Here is a 24703-nt window from a genome sequence, read left to right on the forward strand (position 1 = left end):
CACTTAGTGCTGGCCATCTTCGGAGACTTGCTGCTTTCTCTACTGAGCCTCCTGTTTAAAACACCTGTGTTGTCTGCAGTTCCTCTATCCCATTTCTAAGTTCCACAGTATATCTGCAATCATCATTCTTGCCTTTACAGTCTGTTTAAGGTGCTTTCAGTGAGTTCCTGGACAGTTCTCTGTGGGTCTTCAGTGTTCCTTGGAGTTCATCTAACTGGGCTTTTTTGGCTGCCCTGATGGGAGACTCTGTGTGGAAATACTTGCTAACTAGACCAAGATTGATTCTGCTCTCTCCTCCCACTCCATGTACTCACTGGATACATGTTTTCCACGAGGATTTTGCATTTCTATTTGATGAGATGAGATGGAGACTGTTAGGTAGAAGCGAGTAGGAAAAAAGCCCTATGTTACCTGATGCATAGCTCCAAGCGGAGAAGGTGCATGTGTGTCCACATGTGTATGTGTATGTGTGTATGTGTGTGTAAGAGAAAAAAAGTCTTGTCGGACATATGAGGAAGGTGAATTTTATTCTGTAACAGAAAGTTGCTGAAGAAATTTAAGCAAGAGAGCATGGTAAGATTTATTTTTTAGGTGAACCAAAAAAGGGCAAGAAGTGAGGCTGGGTGATCAGGTGGTAAGAGTTAATGGTGGAAATGAAGAAAAGAAAACATACTTGAAATATATTATTGAGATACAGTTAACAAAATTGTGAGGGCAGCCTCAAAAAATTAAAAATAGAATTATCATATGTCTTAATTCCGTTCCTGCTGCTATAATAAAACACCTTTAACTGGGTAACTTATAAAGCACAGAAATTTATTGCTCACAGTTTTCGAGGCTGTGAAGTCCAAGATCCAGGTGCTGGCAGAGTCAGTATCTGATGAGGGCCTCCTCCTCAAAGATGATGCCTTCTGTGCCCTCACATAGCAGAAGGACAAAAGGGTTCCCTCGGGCCTCTTTTATAAGGGTAGTAATCCTATTCTCAAGGGCTCTGCCCTCCTAATTATCACCCAGCAGCCCACCTGTTTATATGGGGATTGAATTTCTATACATGAATTTTGGTAGGATACAAACATTCAGACAACAGTACCATATGATCCAGCAATTTCATTTCTGGGTATACACCCAGAAGGACTGAAAGGAGGGACTTGAAAAGATTACTTGTATACCCATGCTCACAGCAGCATTATTCCCAACAGTCCAAAGGCGGAAGAAAACCGAGTGCCCATCAGCAGATGAATGCTGAAAGAAAAAGGAAATTCTGACACAGGTCAGAAACTGGAATCCTCTACCATAAACCAGTCACAAAAGGACAAGACTACATGACTTTCTACTCACATGAGGCACCTACAACAGTCAAACTCATAAAGACAGAAAGGAAAAGGGCAGTGCCAGGGGCTAGGAGGAGAGAGCAGAGAGCTTTGCTCAATGGGCACAGAGGTTCAGTTCTCTAGGATGGAAAGAGTACTAGAGGTGAACAGTAACAACCGCTGCGCAACAATCGCCACTGATCTGTAGAGGTAAGAATGGTTAAGATGATACATTTTGTTATATGTAGTTTATCAGTTTTAAAAAACATGGTGGGTAGTGGAGAGGCCCTCATGTGTGTTGGCCACGTTCCTGGGTAAACAAGTGGGGAGGTGGTGGGAGAGGGAGTTTGACTACTTTCCATTTGAAAAAGTTGCTAAGACAGTCAAGTGGAGAAGTCAACTATTCAGATGGCACAGGGTGGACAAGAAAACCCTTGGGAGAGAGTTTGGAGAGAGGCAATGAGAGCTTGGAGAAAAGCAGGATGGACTCAAAGAAAAGTCAACATTCTGGGTAGTTTTGAATGAAAATATGTCTCTTTCTCATTTTGGAGTTAAAGAAAATGCCTTAACAGCAATCATGTATCACTACGCTTATGAAAGACAGCATCTTCTCTGAACGACTGCAGACCGTCTGGTCAGGCCTGAGAGGTGATCTTGGCAGTGCCCATGTTTCTGCAGGAGTTGCGGTAAACTATGGGGTACTGTTTTCGGCACAGATTTTATCATAGTAAAATGTAGCATCCTGAGTTAAAGCCCCTGAGTTTAGAGGCTCAAGTCACCCACAAGCAAAGGTTTTATTTCTCATGTTTTTTTTCCCTTTTAATTTTCTCATTCACTGCGGATGACTCATGCTTTGGACTTCTTCAAAATAAAATGCAGGTACTGAACCATACTTTTCCTCTATTCAAAGGAGAAAAAAACTTTAAAATTGTGAACAACTTTTAGAGTAGTAAAGGCTAATTTTTATAAGTGGGTGTTTTCTTCCAGACATATTTGAAAGCACAAGCAAAAAGGCCACCTGTCATCACATTATGAGTTGGTGTTAAGGAAACAGCAGTTTTGAATCGGCCTTTGCTCATAGAGCCTTCTAAGAAATATGGATTCAGAATGTCAGAGCTGGCAAGGCCCTGGGAGACCATCTGCGCCCGCCCCGTCTCAGGCCTCCTGACAGGAAGAACACGCCCTGCAAACTTACCACTCACTCCTCCCTGAAGCTTCCACCATGACAACCACCCTTACCAACAAAAAGTCTCCTCTAAAAGCCCATTTTATTTTATTTATTTATTTTTTAGAGACAAGGTCTCAGTCTGTTGACCAGGCTGGAGTGCAGTGGTCTGATCATAGCTTACTGTTGCCTCAAACTCCTGGTTAAAGCCTTATTTTAGCAAAAAACAATTCCACAGGGTTTGAGAGGGGCCTTCCAGATTCAACTTTGCATGGCAAAAGCTCTGGGCAGCAGTGGTGCGAGACATAGGCCTTGGTGTGGTTTTTCAGACGTCTTGTGTGGGAAGTGTGATGGAAAGCCCTCCCCAGGCCTGGGTACAAACTCCTGTCTCACCCTCAAAACACTGTCAGTCAAAGAGATTCATGCTAGGCACTCCAGACATGCATCCTACAGAGAATGAGTGAGGCTCACTTGCCTAGGTTAGCGACAAAGTCTATGCTGCTCTTTCCTGGCTACTTTTCCTTCTGATCACACTGGAGCTAAATCCCCAGGGTGCAGGGTAGCTCTTGCTTGGGAAGAAAGGGAAAAGGTGAAAAAAGCAGGGTACTGTAGGGCAAAGAGGATGTTTTCAACTGGCTTCACTAGAAATATGAACATTCTTGAGATCTGTTTACTTCCTGTGACCAAGACTGTCAATAAATTGATAAAAGTGACAAGTTTTATAAGTTGAGACAACGGGAAGGGAAGCTGGATTTACTAAGCAATCAACAATGGTGATGATGTGACACAATTTTCAATAGTGAGCCCATGTGTTCTACACTCGAGTGGAAGAGAGTAAAGGGAGGTGAGTGGGCCTTGGCCCGGGCTGCACCGGAGACTTGCTGGGGGAACAGACATAGTCTCCAGGTCCAGGCCCCAGCCCCAGAGCCTCTGAGATAATGTAGACGGCATAAACCACAAACACAAATAAGACTGCTGGAGCACAGGGTTTGCTGAACCCTTAATTCAGTCCTGCTATGCCTGGCGTCTGTTTAATTCATGAGTACAATGCTGAGACGGAGGAAGGGCGGCTAGAGCAACAGCAGAAGGAACCATCAGACCCCAAATCTGGTCGGCCTACAGGATGCGGGGACATGCAAGGTTCCAAAGAAAGCTTCGTGCATGAAGCAGAAGGCATTTTTTAAAGAGTCAGGGTCTCACTATGATACCCAGGCTGGTTTTGAAATGCTGGCCTCAATCGATCCTCCCACCTCAGCCTCTCCAGTAGCTGGGATGCCAGGTGTGCGCCACTGCACCTGGCCACAGGATAGCATTTTTCAATAGAATGATGCTCACAGCAGAGTCTCGTTTCAGATACAAAATGACCTTCTTGAAAAACAAATTGTGTAATTAAATTTCTTGTTCATTTAAAGCAAGCTGTATTTTTATCCTCTCCAAAATCGTTTTAAGGATATAGACCTGATAAAAGAAACCCGGTCTTCATGAATTCCACGGATTCTCAGTGTCCGATAGACTTCCAAGTCTAGCCCAGCTTCCAAACCACGTGAACCTGAGCACTGCTCATGGTGAGTCCCGGACCCTTCTTGGCTGATCTGAGTAATTAGACTCATTGCAATCCTTAAAACAGCTTATCATTCTCAAATAGTCATTTGACTGTCATAGGCATGTTTTTTTACATTCGAGGTAAAAATGTAAAAGTTGGGTCAGGGTGTTATGAAAAAATTACTGAGGTACTAATGCTGAGAAAATGTAGAAACGAACTGAATGAAGGTGCTCCTTCCTCCTGCCTAGAAGGTCAGTGCAGTAAGAGTCAAGGACATGTAAGAAACTAATAGCAAGTGTCGAGGTAAATAAGTAATGCCAGCTCCGCACTGTCCCTGAGTTCTGAAGCGAGGGTGAGGCAAGGCAGGCTCTGATGCTGCCAGGGGGTCCCACCCAGCTGCCAGAATGATGCGTGCCATGGTGTACAGAGAAGAGGCCATGTTTAACTCACTTGCTGCATATCCTTCAAGCCTGAACAGCTCTTATACTGAAAAGATGCTCAAAAGGAGACTGGATGGGCAGCAGCATGTGGATAGACAGCATGGACAAGCTGGCACATGCCAATGTATTTCCAGTAGCGGGGGCAGCACCGCTCTTCACACGCAGGGCAGAAGGGGGAGATCTGTGGGGCTGAGCAGAGGCAAGCCTGGGTCTCAGCTTCCCAGGTGGCAGAGGCCTCCTCCTCCTGCAGTTCTTATGTCTTTTGTTGGACTCCACGTCTAAATCCTTAAGCCTTGTTACCTGACTTTTTGATGATGGCCTCTGTCTCCTAGACAGAGATTCTGGTCAAGTTGCCTGGTTTCCTGGACGTGGACATGATCAGGACTCTGGCAGAGGCTTGTCAAGAAGCTCTTGGACTTCATGAGACCATGAACCTCACCCATACCCTGCTGCTTCCTACCTTTGTGGTTGAAGATGCCCTCCATTTCCATGCTACTTCTGACCCTTATCTGCTGTCTGTTGCTGCCCAGGTCCTAACACTGCAAGGGAACAATCTTTTTTTTTTTTTTTTTTTTCAGACTGAGTCTTACTCTGTCACCCAGGCTGGAGTGCAATGGAGCAATCTCGGCTCCTCCAGGGTGCAAGTGATTCTCCTGCCTCAGCCTTCCGAGTAGCTGGGATTACAGGCATCTGCCACCATGTCTGGCTAATTTTTAATATTTTTAGGAGAGACAGGGTTTTATCATGTTGGCCAAGTTGGTCTTGAATGTTTGACCTCAGGTGATCCACCCACCTTAGCCTCCCAAAGTGCTGGGATTATAGTCTTTATCCACTGTGCCTGGCCAGAAACAACCTTAAGAAGTTTCCTTGCATTACAGGAAAAAAATAAATAAGTAAGGGAGAAGAAAAAAATAGATACAGTTCCAAGCCTCTAACCACTGGCTGGCATGGTTCACAGCAGGTCTTGCTCATTAAGAAACACCTTCTTGGTACAGACAGGGAATTAGAGGGTTTGTGAGGGGCAGAGAGTGACTTTCCAGATACAAGAATGTCAGAGAATATCACAGAGAAAAATAGAATGGTACAGCATAGCAACATTCAAAAACCCAACCTCTGCCAGAAGTTTTCCGGACAAAGCCGGGTGTGATGAATGCCTAGTTCCTTCGCCTTGGCTAGCCTGCAACTGTGAACACCAGGAAGTAAGGAACACGCCACAGGAAAGGCACATGCGGAAGAAATCTTTCAGAACAAGTGTAATTTGAGGCATGCTTAAGTTCACCAGGGCTTCTCTGGAGAACAGACTAATTTCAGGAAAAGTTGTACTTTATTTTCAACTCAAATTCAAGGACTTATATTGATGTAACTTTAGAAATATTCTGGCAGTGGGCTAAAAGCCAGCACGGCCCCGATCTCTACATGCAAAGACTCCATGAGGGGAAGCCCACCGCTGTTCAAACACAAGGGCAGCTTCGCCAGAAACGGAAGTGGACACTTTTGGCTTTCGGCCAAAATCTGAAAATCCTCTGCCTTTCTCTTCAGACTTCTGGAGAAACAACAGCCTAATTCTTCCCATTTCTCAAGGAGGTGACAGGAAGCTCACATTTAGACCCTGAGAAATCCGGAATATGGCTTGGCCCGTAATTATCAGGGAGCTGATCAGCAGCTGTATCCTCTCGCAGCTTCATTAGCTCCACGGAATGACTAACCCTCTGGAGCCTGGGGATGGCCTCCAGGAGCTGTCATGACACAAGGAAGAAGGCACAGATGGCAAAGGAAGGAAGAAACTGGAATGCTCCAAAATTAGTGTTCTTCTCTAGACTGATGTCCTATCTCCTTACATCACCCTGGAAGTGAGAAGATCACTCATGATTTCTGAGTCCTAGGTGAAATCCTCATTTCCTCTTCAGGTGCTGATGGACTGGAAATGCCCCGAGAGTCAGTGACCATGTGCTGAAGGCACAGCTGACAAGGCAGATCACACACATTAATGGGCAGCAGAGGCACAGAGACAGCACTCCAGGGCCGCTTCCAGCAGGTGTCTGCTACCCACACCCTACTGAGTCCTACCTTTGTGGTTGAAGATGCCCTCCATTTCCATGCTACTTCTGGAGTGGGCGATGCACAGTGAGCCGCAGGGGACCAGGCCTTCTGCCGCTGGGGAGCGGTCCGTGGTCCGCACCAGACACCAGTCAGGCTTGTCATGCGGCCGCTCCAGAACTTCCACGGTCTGGCCGCGACGGATGGTCAGCTCGTTGCTGTTGCAAGCGGTGAAGTCGTGGATCACCACTGTCAGCTCACAGCCACCAGAAAGCTGGGGGGAACAGAAGAAGACAGGACAGGTCAGCCAGCGTGAGCCATGGCGCCTTCAGGTGGAGCTGGGAACTTAGCCAGGTGGGTCGAGCACCTCCCCTGCCCTGATGCTATGTAATCACTACACTCCCCATGTGAAAATATGATTTTTCATATGAGCTTCCAAATTCCTTGAACCTGAGATGTCCTATTTCCTTCCTCACAAAGTGGTATTATATGTAATCATTTTTTAACTTATAGCAAACCAAAACTAAACTCTACTTGAAGGCTATCTGGGGGATTATCAAGAAATACAGTAATAAAATGAGATAAAGTTCTGTTCCAAATTTCTGTTCTGACCCAGTGTTGGGCGTTCCATGCTTTGGAGTATGAGGGCTCTTTAAGCATCACTTGGGTCAGGAAAGAGGCAGCCCCAAGAAAGGGACTGAACAGGCAATGGGCCACGACCCTGAAAGTGAAGCAAAGCACACCTGCCTCTCTTCAGAATCCTTCAAGCACCCCCTCCTGCTCATCCAAGGCTCCCCTTTGCCCCCCAGGCCCTCTGCCCTCAGATTCCTTCCAGGCTCCCCGTGCTCCAGGTTTCAACACGTGGCACCACGGGCTCTGCAGATATCGGCTTGTTTCCCAGAGGCCATGCATTTTCTGGCCTTCTGTTCCTCGCGCCTCACGTTCCTTTCCCTCCTTCTCTCTTACCATGCTCACTCCCACATACATGTATTCAAACTCTTCCGGTCCTCAGAAGCCCATCCATAAACTCTGATGACACACACCCCATGGCTTCTGCCAGTAAAACAAGGGCAGGGTCTTATTACTATCCGCTTCAGATGGCCTGAACCCTGGTGTGTGTTCCCTTAGACTGTAAGCTCTGTGAGGACAGGGCTCGTGTGCTCATTAACATCCCTCCTACATAAGAATCTTTTGTTTTTTCTATATAAGAATCTTGAGACCAGTCTCTGGACTGTCCCAGGTTCCGTCTCTGCTGTTTCTCCATGTCCCCATGCATGGGCTTGTCAACAACACCTTCAAGCTGATTCCTCCCAAGCACGTGTCCCAGTGGCAGACTGCTTCTGATCTGCAGAGACTAGGACATGACTCACGATGCCCTCCCATCCCCTAAATCTGTTTCTCTTCTGGTGCTGCTTTTTGAGTAACAGTATCACCATTAACTCACTAAAGCTAAAAAAAAAAAAAACCTCACTCTTTTCTCCTCCAAATGTTGTTGAGTAGATACTAGGGTGGCTCTCTGATCACTTCCTTTCTCTGCACTCCCACACCAATCTCTTCACTGGGTCCCACAGGGTCTCCTGAGTGGCCTCCCTGACAGACTCCAGGTTCTCCTTCCAAGCCATCTAAACACTGCTGGTAGGAGGCCTTCTAAAAACATGTCATCCTCCTATGCAAAACCCTTACACATAAAGGCCTTAGCCCAGGATGCAAAGAACCACCCGCCTCCCCCAACAGCGGCCAGAAGCACCTCCCTCCTCCTCCTGAGGGGTACTGCCTGTAACTAGACCATACCATCCCCCTTGCTGAAAGCCCCCAGCTCACTTCTATTCTAAGCTCCCCATCGGCTCCCTCTGAGAAGGCCCTCCCCTCCCATGTCTGCCCTCTGTGGCACTTCAATTCTGAAATGAGCCATGGCTGGAGTTATACAGGTGTGTGTCTGCCCTCATCACAGGGAAGCAGGTTCACCCCAGTCTTCTGCCAACTTTCCATGCCTGGACTGGGAGGGTGGAGACAGGGCCGGGCACTGTCACCCTGAGTCCCCTGGGGCCAACGGTGGCAGGCATGTGGCTTAGAGACGCTGTTAGTAGCGGGGCTCCTCCTCAGCCTGCCTCATAGTGCTCTGTATCCAGCTAGCATTCAAGTATTTGTGAAATGAAAAAGACAAGATACGTATGCTCTAAAACTGAAGGCACTGCATTTGAAAACCTGAAACAAAGCGTGGATTTTTGTCACTGGCTTCAGGAGCTCACTCTGCTGTGCTTATCCTGCAGCCGCTCACCTCTCTCCTGTCACCTCCTGCTAAAGGGCAACAGCCCAGACAAACCACAGGGACGCAAGAGTGTGCTGAGGGCTACGGGCTGCTGTGAGAGTGGGAGGAGGCGAGCAGGGAGTGGCCCAGCCTCCTGCTGGGAAACATCCCTGTTGGGAGGCCACCGGGCACAAGCCTACACCCAGAGACCCGGGAGTCCATACGTCCTCCGATGGCTCACATTCCCAAGCAGAGTTCTGGGGCCACCCCCTTGTGCTGAGGACCTCTGGGAGCCTCTATCATGCTCTGTGCTATTGATTACCCTATTGTTCTAAAAGCCTATCTTTTAAGAGAAAGTTCAGATAGTCAGAATAAGAAACACATGTCCACTAGATAACCACAAAGATCCAAACAAAACCAAACCCTTCCACCATGAAGCACAGTATCGACCAAGTGAATCAGCTTTGCTAGGCCACAAGGAAAATTTTCATCAATCCCCTTCTCAATCTTACAAACTTCTCTGTGGAAAACCCATACTAAATTTTATAGGTCTCTGAACAATCAAAGATGCTGATGTTAAAAGTTAAAAGGTAGAGGCCCAGCCTGGAAAAGAACTTTCCTTGTAGAACCACACTCAGGGAGCGGTTAGTCCTGTGGCTTCGAGCTGGGGCACTTTCTGCTCCTGGAACACAGGACCAGTCTGCAGGCCCCGAAGGAGGGTCCAGCTTGCCATGGCCCTCTGGACCTGCCCTTCCCAGGCCTCTCGGTAAGGCTGGAGCTCCCCAATGATGGCACCTGCTGCTTTGCTGAGTGTATGTGAGAAGTTCCCAGCAGAAACCCACTGGACTTCCCTGACATTCTTCCAGCAGCCCCCACTCCCGGACTCTGGGAAGTGCACTGTCTCATCACCTGCCCTCTGGCTGCCTCATTCTCCAGAGTCTTATTAATTTTCCAGACGGCTCAAAGCCATGGGCTGCGGGTGGGGGAAGGGTGGGAAGGGAAGAGAGGGGGCTGCCCAGGAAGGAGGATTAAGCTAGACTTTATTTCTGGCACTGATTTTTTAGGCCCTTACAGAGTAATCAAAACTATTGGAAACATCTGTGTACTTGACAGAAGAAATAAAATCAAGCATGTTCTGCCAAAGAATCATATACTAAGTTAAAATTCCTTTTTAAAGGCTTTTGAGAACTTGTTAAGAAAATCCAACACCAGAATAATATTTCAAACGGCACTACAATGATCATTTAAAAAATCTTCATATCTGCCAGTAAATCAACTGCCTGTACCCAGAGAGAGAGAGGACTCATACCCCTAAGAGGGGGAGTAAATGGATGGTTTCTAGCCCAGAGAAAAGCTGTCCTGTGGAGGCGTCTCAGTGCTCACATCTGATAGTTCTTGCTACAAAACACCTCTTGGAAACCAGGTTTGCTAATTAAAAAAACAACAACAACAACAAAACTTTTTTGTGTATATTGTATTGAGGAAGCAATGTGAATCATTACTGCTTTTTAAGAAAAATTAAACTCCGAACTAGAAAACATTCAGCCACTATCTTGTATGTTATGCCTAACGGAGGTCTTGGCTTTCAGATAGTTTCTATCCCCAGTTGAAAGAGTTACCATTTTATTTATCTAGTTTAAAAATTCACTTTTCTTTCTAACCATATTTTGTAGGAGTTCTCACAATATCTTTGTTGCTTCTATATATTTAACGGGTTTCTGTCATGGGCTCCCACCACATGCATTTAATTTAGGATTGCAATTTGTGAAAAATCGCACTTTCCACGACTCACATTAACACTTGCGAGACTGCTATCAGAAGACGGATTTTTTAAAAACCTTTCAACTTTTCACAATTGAAAAAATGAATGTGGCAACTAGTAACATCGTAGAACCACACTCATGGAGTGGTTTGACAATGATTTGCATGACAACAAAACAGCCTTAATTGGACCAGGGGCCTGGGACCCAGCACTGATGTGCCTCTTCCAAAGACTACACCATGTCCCTCTTTAGGCCCAGACATATGGACAGTTAGCAAAATCAAATCAGGGTTCCTTTCCTGAATTCTTTCCAGAATGACTGAAAATAAACACTTACTGTGTTTCACCCATGAGAATGAAACACTCATCTCCGGTTGCAAGCCTGTGAACCTTCAACAGTTGCCACACAGAACAGAATTCTACTTTTCATGTTTTCCAAAGAAACCATGTCACATCATCGTCTTGCCCGAATGCAGTTAATGGTGGTGACTAACAAGAGCCGTGGCTGGGGACTTCTCGTACTGCGGCTGTCACGCCTCCCTTTGCTCCTCAGAACACCCCCACCCTGGGCACTACAATGAGGCATGTATGGCTCTCGACAGACAACAGCAACACCTGGTTTGAGTTACCAGGCTCTCGATGAGTTCCGGGCAGGCTCTGACTGACAGGCTCTCTAGGACTGCAGGGTGGGTGATGCAGTCTTTGCTGCAAACAATTCTACTTCAAGAACAAGAGTCTAATGCGGTAAAGATCAACTGCAGGTGGGTTCTGGCCAATTTTCTGAGAGTAATTCAAAAGCAAAAGGGGAATGTGGCCCAATAAAAGCCATTTTCCCCTAAAGAACAAAGGGTATGAACTCCTGTGAACCGTCACATCCTACAGCCTACTATGGTTCAGTCATTCAGAAACCTGACAAAAGGGTCTTGCGGTTCCGTGAAGGTTTCACACAGAGTAGGCCAAAAAATGATTAGTTGGTTAAAGGGAATTAGAGGGTACAGCTCTATTACTAGCAATGGTTACCAAAAAAGGCAACTACAGGCAGCTAGAACAATTTCCCAAATAAATGCTATTATGCCCAGGCTCCCACAACCCAAGCTTCTCCACAGGGCAACTTCACGGAGACGGGCTGATCAGCAGGAGTTCTAACAGGAACAACAGGCCCTCCATGCTCACGCCGACGCCGAAGCTGCGTTACATCAGGCCAGATTCCAAGAAGCGTTCACTAAAATCTGCCACTTCGAGTTTAAGAGGAAGATTACTGTGATAGGCTCTGATACACTAGGGGTACAAAAAGAAACCTATGAGAACCTAAAAATGGTTAAATGGTAAACTTTGGTTTTGTTTTTTTTTTTTTAACTATAATTAAAATAAAGAAAAAAAAATCTGTGAGAAAACATTTTCAAAACCACAGTATGTTACCACACTCAACAGTGTACCCAGGAAAGAAAGAGTGAGGACAGCGTTTGAGGGTGCCAGTCCCTCTCCTGTCTACTCACATGGCCACACACTGCTTTTCTGATGTGAAAACTGATCGTGGGAGACTTCTTTGAGTGTGTTATATACATGAATTGGAATGAAATATTAGATGAAAAAAGGCTGCATTTAAAAGATACAACTAAAAAGGTGAGGCAAATCAGAGAGAGGACAGCATCTATGTATTACTCGGCTTCAAGAGTTCACAGAAGCTCACCTGGAGCAACGCTGTCCTCTTGCTTCTCGTGTATCTGAACGAGAAATGCCAGAGGCGCTGTGCAGGCCCTGCTGGAGGCACTGCCGCATGCCAGGTAAACGCTTTTTGGCTACGAAGTGGAAAAGGCAATGCGTGCAGGAAAGAAGCAAGCAGTTGAAAAATACCTGCCTCACTTAGTGCACTGCCCGAGGCTCCGGAAAGCAAGAAACTTCTTAGGACAATTTAACCCAAAGCAACCTGTTTGCTGTATTTCCTGAGTGATCAAAGCAATCTTTTATTCAGGAAACTTAATCAAAATACCTCTTTTTGTCTTTAGTGGAGGGACACCGATCTGAGATCTAACGTTAATTAGTAGACCTCAGCCAGCTAATGTTAACCAGCTGACCTGGCCTTCACCAGGAAGCGCAACCAGAATCAATACCTGCTTCGGGTATGAATCGAAACTTTATCACTGTCTCCAACTGTGATTTTGATCATGTTGTGTTAAAATTTACATTAAAAAGCACTTTTCAGTGTTCTACTATATATAAACACTTAATTTGTTACATTTCTAACCAAACTTAAAAAAAAAAAATCTGTCTTTTCTTAGAACCGAGGCTTTCTACGTCTGCCTGAGGGTTTTTGTTTTTCTGATTGGGTAACTGAAATGATCAAAGACGACATTCATTTTGTGGTTTTATGAGAGTACTTAAAAACTCATCTAAAAAAATACTACAGAAAGCCACATCAGTTAGAAAAATAGAAAACAAACATGAGTAAAAGAAGGAAGCAAATGTTACATGGAACCCACCGCTCAGAGCATGCCAGGAGAGCGGGTCTCTGCCTCCTTCTTCATTCTTGAGCACTGAACACCTACTGTGGGGGATGGTACACAGTGGGTGGTCAATAAATAGCTGGGAATAAATGAACCCACCTTGTGAACATTAGGTCATTGTATATGCATGTAGCTAGGATGAAAGATGAATGGCTGGAAAGACGCTTTATGCAAGACTCTCCCACTTCTGCAGTCACTGTGCCCATTCCACACACAAAACTTTGCAGTTGAGCCATCACAGTTCATCAGGCCAGGCACTGAAGTAGAGCATGTCATAGGACAGCTTCAGCTCCTAACAAGTATAATACAATCAACAGCTAAACCCACTGCAGCCACGAGTGTGCAGATCAGGAAAGGGAGGCTGAAATTGACAGGAACCTGCAACAGTAGCAATGCAGGCCAACAGTCGAGTGAGGCAGAAGGAAGCCATGTGTATAATGGAGACACAGAAACTGAGTATGCAGCACTTAGAAGACGCTAGGCACTGATCTAAATACATTATACACGAGTAGTACTATCATCCCCATTTAAAGATGAGGAAACTGAGGCTCAGAGAGGTAAGGTGAGTTGCTCAAGACCACCAGCTGCTGAGGCAGAGGCCAGAGGTTTGCTAGTGGGCACATCCTTGCTCTTGACTGCCTGCTCATAGGTGTGCTGTCCACGCTATGCCACTGCCATGTACACTCTGAGTAGAGAAAGGTCAACTGCGGTTGCAAGTGCTCTTTCTAAAGGATGTTAAAACCAGGACCCTCCTGTGGAAAAGGATCACTGAATTTAATGACTCAATTTCATGATTACAAGGGGCAAACCTACTGAGGTCCTGAGAAACTAGGAGCACTAAGCTGGCCAGGAGGCAGAGAAGCCTCCTCTCTGAGCAGTTGCAGCCGGAGGGGAGGGTGTGGGGCACCTATGTGCCTGGTGGGGCCACCCTACACCTTCCATGCAGTTAACAGAGGCAGAAAGTGGGCTTGCAGGACGACTCGGAAGGCTGAATGCAAGCATCATTAGATTGACATACACCCTTACTCAAGACCGTGAATTAGGCCATAGTTCAAAATGTATTGGCATTAACTACTTTAAATACTACCTCAACGCTGCATTTATGGAGGACCAACCAAGTTCTTGCAGTGTAGAACGTCACTTGACAGAAAGAGCTGACTGCTTTTCTGTATTTTAAAATACAGGGAACCTCGGCCAGGTGCGGTGGTTCCCGTCTGTAATCCCAGGACTCTGGGAGGCCAAGGTGGGCAGATCACCTGAGATCAGGAGTTTAAGATCAGCCTGGCCAACATGGCAAAACCTCATCTCTACTAAAAATATAAAAATTAGCTGTGGGTGGTGATGCGTGCCTACAATCTCATCCACTCGGGAGGCTGGGGCAGGACAACTACTTGAACCCAGGGAGCGGAGGAGGTTGCAGTGAGCCAAGATTGTCCCACTGCACACCAGCCTGGAAGATAGAGCTAGATTCCATTTCAAAACAAAACAAAACAAAACAAAAAACACAGAACCTCATGTTTCCAACAGTGCTAAGGCTTCATTAAGAATAACTGAAACTGGCTGGATGTGGTGGCTCATACCTATAATCCCAGCATTTCATGAGGCTGAGGTGAGAGGACGGCTTGAGGCCAGGAGTTTGAGACCAGCCTGGGAAACATAGTGCAACTCTCTCTCTACCAAAACAAAACAAAACAAAACAAAACAAAACAAAATTTAAAAAACTCCAACTAGTCAGGCACAATAGTGTATACTTATAGTCCCAGCTACTTGGGGGGCCTGGCAAGGATCACTTGAGCTCAGGAGTTCAAAACTACAGTGAGCTCCGATCACATCACTGCACTCCAGCCTGGGTGACACAGTGAGATCCTGTCTCAGGAATTTAAATAACAACAAAAAAAGTAACTGAAACCAGTTATGTTTTTTAAATACGTGAATCCATATATTCATGTTATAAGCTTGGGGAGGGGGGTCCACATCAAGTATCAGTCTCAGTGGAATTTCTCACTCACTAGAAATAAGAACCACATGGCCTGAGATTCGAAAGACAGCTCACACCTGGGCCCTGCTGGCTCCGGCCAGCTTTTCCACAGGATTCCTCATCTCATCTCGGCCATTTCTCCAAGTCAGCCACAAGATGCTTTGCTCTACGATACATGGCAGTTTGAGTCCCATGATTTCTATTTTCCTTGTAATATGAATTTTAGTTAAATGATATAAACCACAGACTAATAAGGGAGAGACTGGGAAAAAAAACTTCTTAAAGATGCTTCTTTAGTATAGTAAAAATACTTAGCTCCAGATTCGGCTCTTACATCAAACAACAAGGTCTGGAAAATGACAGATGATTCAATGCATGTTCCGTGTCTGGCTGTGGCCCTCTGCTGCGGGGTGGCCTTGCAGAGGGCCTGGATCTCTGCAGTGCCCTAGGCCTGGCTCGGCACTCCCCTCCCTACCACAGGGAGATTCGCTCAGGACAGATGAGATAAGAATCTGGAAAGCACTTGATTTCCTTGGAATCCAAATTGTATTTTCATAAGATCATTGTATCAGGCTAAGCACCGTGGAGATCAGCAAGCATCAGTACTAAACTCACTTCTGGAACAAAGAGAAGGCATATTTTAAAACTGATGTTTTCCAAGTAGGAAACGTGCTGCTGGGGCCTGTGGCTCATGGCTAACCCCACTCTGCTGACAGTGCTCCCTGGAAAGAAGGTGTCTCCAGGGCCCCTCCTTCAAACTCTCCCTAAACCCTGTGTGCCTCTTTTGAGAATTATGAACAGACCTGGCAGATAACTTTTGTCTTCAGAATCCTCCAAGAGGCCGAGTCAAAAACATTCCCCCACCTAGTTTCTCAAATGGAACCAAATTCCATGATAACAACTAACTAATAACAGACATCATAAATTAAGTGAAACAGGCAGAATGTCTTTAAGTGGCCTCCCTCGGGTTATCGGAGTCTGCTTAAACTTAAACTACATAGGGCAGAAAGAATTTCGAGGCTTAGGAAAGTTACTGTCACTGGAGGTGGGGTTGCTGGTTAAGCCTGGTTCAGAGGGACAGCGCATTCTGGAAACTGACTAGGGAAAAGATGTAGTACTTGATTTTCAAAATGAATTCTTGAGTCATCTATTGACCCTCAGTTGTTCTGCTGAAGAGGCATATGGCGGGAGATGGCTAAGAGAAAACCTCACAAAAGCTAAGGACAACACAGACATGCGTGGGGAGCAAACATGCACCCTCTTTTTTGTAAGGCCACATGGGTATGTCCTCTCCAAACTCCAAATTCTGACTTATGGGCAAGTCTCATAAGCTGTTTAATCCCAAATGCAGGTCTCCAGAATGGAAGAAGACACTCACTGCAGTTCTGTTCTCGCAAGGCAACATTTCATCCTTTCTGTGCTTTAGAGTCTCCTAAGGACGATGCTTTCATCAAGTGGCATTAAGAAAATTTGCCAGGTCCGTTTAAGAAACTGAGTCTGGAGCGTCATTAACAACCATGAGAATACCAGGGTGAGTGTCGCTGCATGGCAGGCTGTGGTCCTCAGTAAGAAAGAACCTCCCAGCAGCTGGGTAGGGGAGGCAATGGCTGAACTGGCAGGAGAGACCCTTCAGGAATTTCTGAGCTCAGGAATAAAGTTTAGGGACAACACATAAGGTGAGGTAAAGAGAAATTGGTGAATTATCTTCACAGACAGAATATCTAATAGAGAGCTTTCTTAACATTTCCATAACCCAGGGAACTGCTAGGATAAAATTATGCATGTGTGTGTGTGTGTGTGTGTGTGTGTGTGTGTGTGTGTGTGTCTGGCAAATCTATACTTTTCTGATAGTGATTTATTCTTCCTCTCTTGTTGGATACAAATATAATTTGCTGTATTCCCCACATAAGCCTTCCCTATTCTGCTATAACAGATGTGAAGTCATGCTAATTTCTTTGCTCCTAAACTCCGGGATAGAGAGACCTATTTCTGTTCAAGCTGCTGGGGAATCCCAACCAGCCATGTGCCTTAGGGGTCAGGGCTATCGTGGGACTGAGAAGAGGTGGGTACCAGCCAAGGAATTCTCTACATGAAGGAGATGACTCTTGGCACCAGCAACTCTGTCGGGAATGACGAGCTGGAGACTCCAGAGCCTCTTCCTGAATACAGGGGTCATTTCCACACTCCCAGGCCACCCATTTATCCATAAACTACCTGAGGAAACAAGTTGCCCTTGCTTCTTAGACACTTCCAAAAAAGGAACCTTCCGAAGCTAACTTTTCCATTTAGTTTTTTAGCGATCTCATTTAAAGAATTTACCTCAAAAAAAAAAAAAAACAACAAAAAAAACCTAAACTTTTGAACTCCAGGGTAAATCCAGAGCAGACCACTAGGAGTTTATAAGAATGGGAATTTGGGGCTTGACGGTGATCTCAGAGTCTGTGAAATGCCCTGAATGAAGGCTACTTTCCCACGAACTGGAGCAGCTATGATTTGACTTTTCTTTCAGGTGGCAGCCTCATGTAAACTCAACAGATAATCCCCTTGATTACTTTATTAAAAAGTAAAATAAAATAAAAAAATAAATTATGAATATTACTCTAACACAATGTTTCCAAGCTCAAACTTTATTTCTTTAACCTTGCCAATGGCCATGGGTGGGGTCTCAGGGAGCAATGCTATTAGGCTCCAGATGCCTGAACATGTCATTTATCGTATTTCTTTTCACTATACACCAAGAAATATTTGCTGAATGCCAATACACAGAGCCTTGAACAAAACAAAATGAGACATTCTTTTTATTCTCTGGTCTTGTCATTCTAACCACTCTAAGTCCTAGGATTTATTTAGTGAACCCAAAAAGTATAATGAGAAAAAAACTAATCACTCAAACTAGGATATTGAAAATAAAATCACTGCAGTAGAGCAATATTTTAAATCTACTCGCTCCTGTCTTAGAAACTAAAACATTAAGTATCACGAATCCTTCTGCAAAACCAAGTGAGAAAAGACCATAGTCTGGGACTAAAAGATGTACCGTGGAAATGACCCTCCAAATACTGGACTCCATCCTCTGTCTGCAATCAGTTCCCAAGGATGGCGAGATCAGGGTGTCTTTCCCTCCTACAAATGAGTGGACTGTGGAAATGATGTGTAGATAACAGACTCCTGTGTCTCCTGACGGGGACAAAGGTCTCATGAAACGAGGGCCGACTTGCATTGGAGAAGGAGAAACTCAGCAATTCTGGGCTGATAAATAAATCCCCTATTTACTGTCAACTTCTAAAAAAAAAATTCAGTCTGGCATTCCAGGAATATAACAGAACACACTCATCTTGGCAGGTACAGAAGACTCCGTTAAGATCAATGTTCTCCATTGGCTACGACAGAGAACTTTTTGCCTTCTGTCCATCATGTAAACCCAGGATTCAAAATTCTATTAGCAATTTACCTTGCAGGTTTTTTGGATTCTATCAAAACTAAATCATGAGAAACTCCAGGCTGCTTTTGAGGAATATATACCTATACAAACTTTTTTGACAAAAATCAGATCTAGCTCACACTGTGTCACTAGTCATCACTGTTGCCAATTCCAGGGCATGTTTTTTATGTTCTGCTGCACCCTATGGTTCTGAGTGGGCATCACAGGGCCACACCCCCTCTTCCCTTCCATGGGAGCAGCTCCTACACTGCTGTGAGTTCTCACTATGTTATGTCGCCTTGGCATCACTCTGAACCCACAGAAGCTGGACTTTCTCATACCAGGAGCACCTCCTCCAGGCCCGCAACGTGGTCGGTCCCGATCTCCGCCTCACAAAACTGCCTTCTGGTGACCACTCCTCTAAGGGACAGCCACATAAAGCCTGCCTAATTGGTCTTGCTGACGTTTGTACCTCATGTGAACTGTGCAGACACGCCAGAGTGACAACTTCTTAGTCATAGCATGACCTCCTGAAACTCATGCCTGCTTGCTCTAAGTCCCCTGAGTGACACACCCTGTGCCAAACCTGTTTGGATAATGTCCTGGACCCAATAATGGCCCTGGCCCAAGGACACCTCTCTCCCCACCCACTCCCTGTCTTCCAGGGGTGCCATGTGATCCCCAGACCCTGTAAGCCATACTCTTTATTTCCATCTTTTGTCTCTCCTAGTCGCTGGAGGGATGCTGTCCATCTTAAAGATCCTAAATTAAAACACATGCTGGTGTTCTGTGTAGGGTTTTATTTTAAATGATAGTGTCTTCTGCTTAGGAATAAGATTAAAAAGCCTAAGCATGTGCCCTTGAATGTCCTGTAACACCCTTGGCACTGCAAAGGGCGGGATGGAAAGAGTTGAATGAGTGCTCCTGAATCCTCAGGGTTCAAGTTTTCTCACCCCGATCTCCCAACTCTCTGTACCACCACAGGATCCTGGCACCACCCCTGGCACATCTCAACTGCTTGAAAATGATGATGACAAACTGCGAATAACAGCAAGGAGGAGGCTGCTCTCATCAGAGACTAGCACATTCTCTCCACACACAAAATGCCGGAATGGCTCACCTTATCGCTGTCCAGCGTGTTCTGAGACGTCCGCGAGGCGATGGATATCGTATCAGGCTGGCTGCTGCCATCTCCTTGGCTGTCCAGATCTTCTCCATCCCTGGAAGTGCAAAGAAACTTTTAGTTCCTGACGCTGCTGATCTGGCAGTCACTGGAGAAGCAACTGATTTGTTTAATGAACTGACTATCAGCCTTCGCCAGTGCCTGCTGCTACCAGGATGCGGCCAGTGGTTACAGCATCTTTCACTGAGCACAGGCGTTCTGCTAGCCACTGTGCTGAGTGTTTAAAATATATCATCCCGTTGGATTCCCATCATCATAAAATAGAGTTGATATGATAGTTTCCATTTTAAAAATGAGAAAGCAACAATGGCTCCATGCTTTCTAATTTATGCAAGGTCACGTGTGTGATTTAGACATGTGCCCTGTATGTGCTCGGGTGAGAAAGGCAAAACAATGGGGGGTTTGCACACAGCCCTCATTTCCTTTAAGCCAATAGAGGCTCATATCTTGACAAAGCAGTTTCATTACTAAGTAAGATGTTACCACAAATGGCAGTTTTAAAAACATATTCCTCAAAATGTTCGAGAAATGATTTTTGAAGTAGAGTGAGCTAACACCGCCTCGTCCCTCCCTCCCAGACACACAGACCTCCAGCGGCGCCATGCACGCACCTCCTTCCCTTCTGCCTTGTGGCGGGGGCAGTTTTGGGGATGTGGATGGGCTCCTTCAGGGCTCCCTTCAGGTGGATCGTCCGCTCCTGGATGACTTCACGGATGTGCTTTATCCAGTCCTGTTTGTTCTCTATACTGGAAGCCTTAACAAGGTGTTAGTGTTGCTTAGGATACGGAAGGGCTCTTTCCAGACCCTGCACTAACTATACCCAGGTCTCCTGTACTCCTTGAGTTTCTATTTTCAAAATGACTTTCCAGCAAAAAAGCAACCACATTCTATGTTTAATCTGCTACCAAATAAATGACTATTTAAAAATGTTTTTTTCATCAAAACCATTTTTGTTTTATAGCATGTATAATACTCCAGATCTCTGTCTATTGAAATAATCCATCATTCTCCAGCCCCAAGACCTTTTAAGCAGCCCTGGGCAAAAAAACCAACACGGCCACCCTCATCACCACCAAAATGCCTCTGAGGCTATTTAGGCAAACAATGTGCACTGGTCAGCAGCGGGCAAACCGCCAGCAGGAAACAGAACAAATCCTTGCTGCCTCGTCTGCTGAATTCAGGAAGGTTGCACAGCTGCCGCCACCTCCAGCGCCCTGTGCCTGGCCGAGGGCTTCCCTAGCGTGCTGTCATCCACGCCCATCAGGACTCTGCAGGTGGGAGACTTTCTCAGCCTTGTCTCATAAATGAGGAACTGAGGTGTAGACACAAGAAATGTGCCCAACGTCACCAGGTCACCAACTGCCAGTCGCCGATGGCAGATTCACCTCAACTCCATTACAATTCTGCAGAAACGTTCTCTGAGAACACAGACCAGATTCTCAGCAAGCACCTGCGGACTCAGCACGTGTGGCATCATCTGATCCAGATTTTTTTTTTTTTAACTCTGCCTCAAAGGAGGTTTTTTCTTTCTTTCTACATATTCTGGGCCTTACTAACAGCTTTCTAATTTCCTTACAGAAAATATCAACCTCCTATGATATAAACATAATTCCCTGCAGTTATGATTAAATTATCATAACTCATCATAGATGAGATCACAAAGGGAGGAGCACCCAGCATTTCTCACTGTGTATCCTGTTTCCAAAAACAGAAAATCAAACCCCATGTTGGGAAAGGAATTAAAGTTGATCACCCTCTTTCTATAGAAACTGTTTTAACCAGAGGACACGTCCTTAAAATTACTAACAGGTAGTGACAGGGAAAGAAATGATGGGTAAAGGCAGCCTCTTGCTCCCTCTTCCCCAGTGTGACAGGACAGCAGGAAAACCAAAGTCTTCTGGGAGACGGCAGGAAGTAACCAGCGAATGGGTGTGCGAAGTAAATGACTCAGGAGAAGAAACCTTTTTAAAAACTACAAATCAGCTGGAATTTAAATGCCCAATAAATGTATTTGGAAGGTTAACTAAAGAGAAGTACCTGCAACAGAACATGTGGCAGAGTTTGGAAACAACTGAGGAAAACTGTTAATATGGTTCAGAAATAAAGACAATTCTTATATGAACTGATCATTACACTTATGGAGAGTAATTATCTTAACCTTAAAGAAACTAAACAAGGAAAAAAGATGTCAATTTTTCAGAAATAGTAAGAGAAAGGTAATTGAGGTAAAGTACTAAATAAACAAGTCCTACCTCGCTAAGAGAGGGGATAGTTCATTTCATACTCTGGGTAGCCACAATCTGTTTAAGACTTAGAAATACAATTCTCCTTTCCAGACTAGAGAAGTGAAAATAATCAAAACTTTGTTTTACGACTACTAGGATATCATCATTGCCACTCCCACCATGTTCTCCACCAACATCTGCACCTCCAGCAGCACGATACCTCTACTTCCACCACTGCCTAACCCTCACCACCATCTCCAATCTCTCTACACCAAAATCTAAATTAACTCCATCTACACTCTCACCACACCATCTAGACCAACAAAATCTGTACCACCACCATCTATGCCCTCACCACCACCTAAACCCTCACCACCATCTCCACTACCACTCCACCACCACCACCACCACCAAATCTACACCATTACCTCCATCTACAACCTCACCACCATCATCACTACCACCAAAGCCTACGCCATCACCATCTATACCCTCATCACCACCATCTACATCACTGCCACCATTTGTACCAATGCCCCATCACAAATCTATACCACTACCTTCATCTACACCCTTACCCTCTACACTTTCAGTACCATCTATACCACCGTGACCCTCAAAATCCATACCACCACCACCTCCACCCTCACTGCCATCTAAACTTTCACCACCACCACCATCACGCCATCTCCACACCTCTACATGTATCATCATGATGTTACCATCCCCACCACCACCATCGCCTGCCCTTCCACACCAACACCACATGGCAACCCCTGAAATCAATGAGAACATCATTTCCTTTACTTTCTCCTTGGCAGGCAGAAAGACAGTATCCAAAATTCCCTAGAAAACTTCTATCTGGTGAAGCCTGAGAAAAGTCTTATTTTTCAATCATACCATAAGCATTTTATGATATCCTAAATGAAAGTCCAGATCTAGCTAAAATATCTGTCACTATCTTTTGCTAGCACCTTTTGGCATCTGCTACTGTAGCTAGTCTGGATGAGTGGTTAATGTAAGTTGCAAGTTTTAGGTTTTGAGTATACTTTAAAATGTTACACCTTAGGAAGAAAATACAGTTATTTAAATTTGGTTTAAATAACTATCAGTGCAATTTACATCCAGGGCTTTAGGCCAGTATTAGTCAGAACATACTGGGCTGGTAATCACATATTCACTACAAAACAACCCACTGTTACATATGAACAAAGATCTTACGAAGACAATGGCTTCCACTGAAGAACACGCTCTAGAAGACTGAGGTACAGGGGAGTAATTCACAGTCACTGAAAATACCAAAGAGACAAAAAGGCATGCAAGAGACACAAGGGGCGACATGCAGGTTCATACACCAGAGTCCCATTACACTCTGGCTCTTCTCCCAGTATTCTACAAACCTTAGCTCCACTGTCCCCCAAACATGCCAAAGCTGCTGATGGCATTTCCAGATGGCTCCAAAAGTTCCATCTGTATTTTCTCAAACACAGAGGAGGGAAGTACATAAGACAACCTTGGAGCTCTCAACCATTCCCAGGAGAGGTTAGTATAATCAAAACAGAGCTCACATCGAATATTCCAAGAGATTTTCCTTCCCTAAAGACTATATACCCTAAAGCATCCTGAGTCGTTTAGAATTTTAAATTATAACCGTATCAAACCCTGTCATTAATCATCATTCCCCTTTTCCTCTGTCCCCTTACAGCTGAGGACCCTGTAAGGACTGTGGGTACGGTTGGCCTCAACTTCCTATCACAGGTCCTCACAAATGCACCAGGTGACTTTTTCCTTTGGAAACAGGACAAACGAGCAATGAGAGTTGTTAGTCAGTATCTCACTCCTCCTCTACCCTGACTTCCTGCATTTCTTACAGAGTCAATGAATTCCAAGACTGGAAGAACGGAAGAAGTTTAAAAAGACCTTGCTTTATTTGCCCTTTTAGGAGTCAAGTCAAAGTTTAGCTCAAATTGTTTAATCACTAAAACACCAAACTGAATTTATTCCACTATTCTTTGCATGGTAGCCACCAATCTGAATAGAGCGCATGCACACACACACAAACAATAACAAATAAAATAATATGAAAACCAGTATACTTCAACAACGGAAAAGCAAGCGTGGATGGCCACAATAAACGTTTCACACGGCACAGTCCTAGCTTCAGATGAACATACCTTAAGGACGATTTTATTATCTGAAGTTGGTGTTCTCCCCACCCACAGTGCAAATTTGCAAGGGTCTCCTTCAACGTGTTCGGTGACACCCAACTCTGAGGTCTGGATAAAAAGACAATTACATAGTTAGGTGACAGTAAAATTCTGGAAGGATGCAGAACAGAGACCAAGGTAACAAGTTTTGGTTACTGGCGCCACACGAGGTTATAAGAACATCGATAGTGATCTCAGCTCTCATGAGAGTTATAATGGGGACACCGTGTTCTTAGGCTACAGGTGACTGGTTTCATCCTTCGCGTCCTGTGAGCGCCTCTACTGGAGACCCCAAACAGGTCAACAAGCAAAAATTCCAGGGGAAGAAAACCAAAATCTGAAAACCCTACTACCTGAAAGTCAAGAGTTGACTATTTGCAATCATACAAGCAACAAACTGCAAAATGAGTCTTTCTTGGTTGCAAAAGGGCTGCCACCATATTCTCTTTAGCATTAATGACATAGCTTCCCAGAGGGCAAATGACATTTTAACAGCTTAGTTATTTTCCAATTTCTTTATCGATAGCATTAGCTTTTAGTATTTCGTCAGTAATTTCAAGGGTGAAGAGGCAAACTTCCTCTGTAATGTATGCAGAACATGGGAGCATGCAGAGAAAGGCCAAGCGCTTCAGCCCCTCCCCCACAGTCAAGGTCCCCCTGGTGCATTCTCCACCTCAGCA

General features: G+C 45.1%; 1 protein-coding gene across 3 annotated transcripts in view; it reads right to left on the reverse strand.

Moving 5' to 3' along the window:
- Window positions 1–24703, reverse strand: part of TRIO (trio Rho guanine nucleotide exchange factor) — a 370817-nt gene that overhangs the window by 84893 nt on the left and 261221 nt on the right. For all 3 annotated transcript variants that reach the window (XM_039474054.2, XM_039474085.2, XM_074387142.1), the window contains exons 31-34: window positions 23991–24092; window positions 20203–20345; window positions 19529–19628; window positions 6526–6769 (exon numbers count right to left, since the gene is read on the reverse strand). In XM_039474054.2, the coding sequence (XP_039329988.1) occupies window positions 6526–6769; window positions 19529–19628; window positions 20203–20345; window positions 23991–24092 (589 nt within the window). The remainder of the gene's footprint in view (window positions 1–6525; window positions 6770–19528; window positions 19629–20202; window positions 20346–23990; window positions 24093–24703) is intronic.

Source organism: Saimiri boliviensis, chromosome 1, assembly GCF_048565385.1.
Source record: "Saimiri boliviensis isolate mSaiBol1 chromosome 1, mSaiBol1.pri, whole genome shotgun sequence".
Taxonomy (NCBI): domain Eukaryota; kingdom Metazoa; phylum Chordata; class Mammalia; order Primates; family Cebidae; genus Saimiri; species Saimiri boliviensis.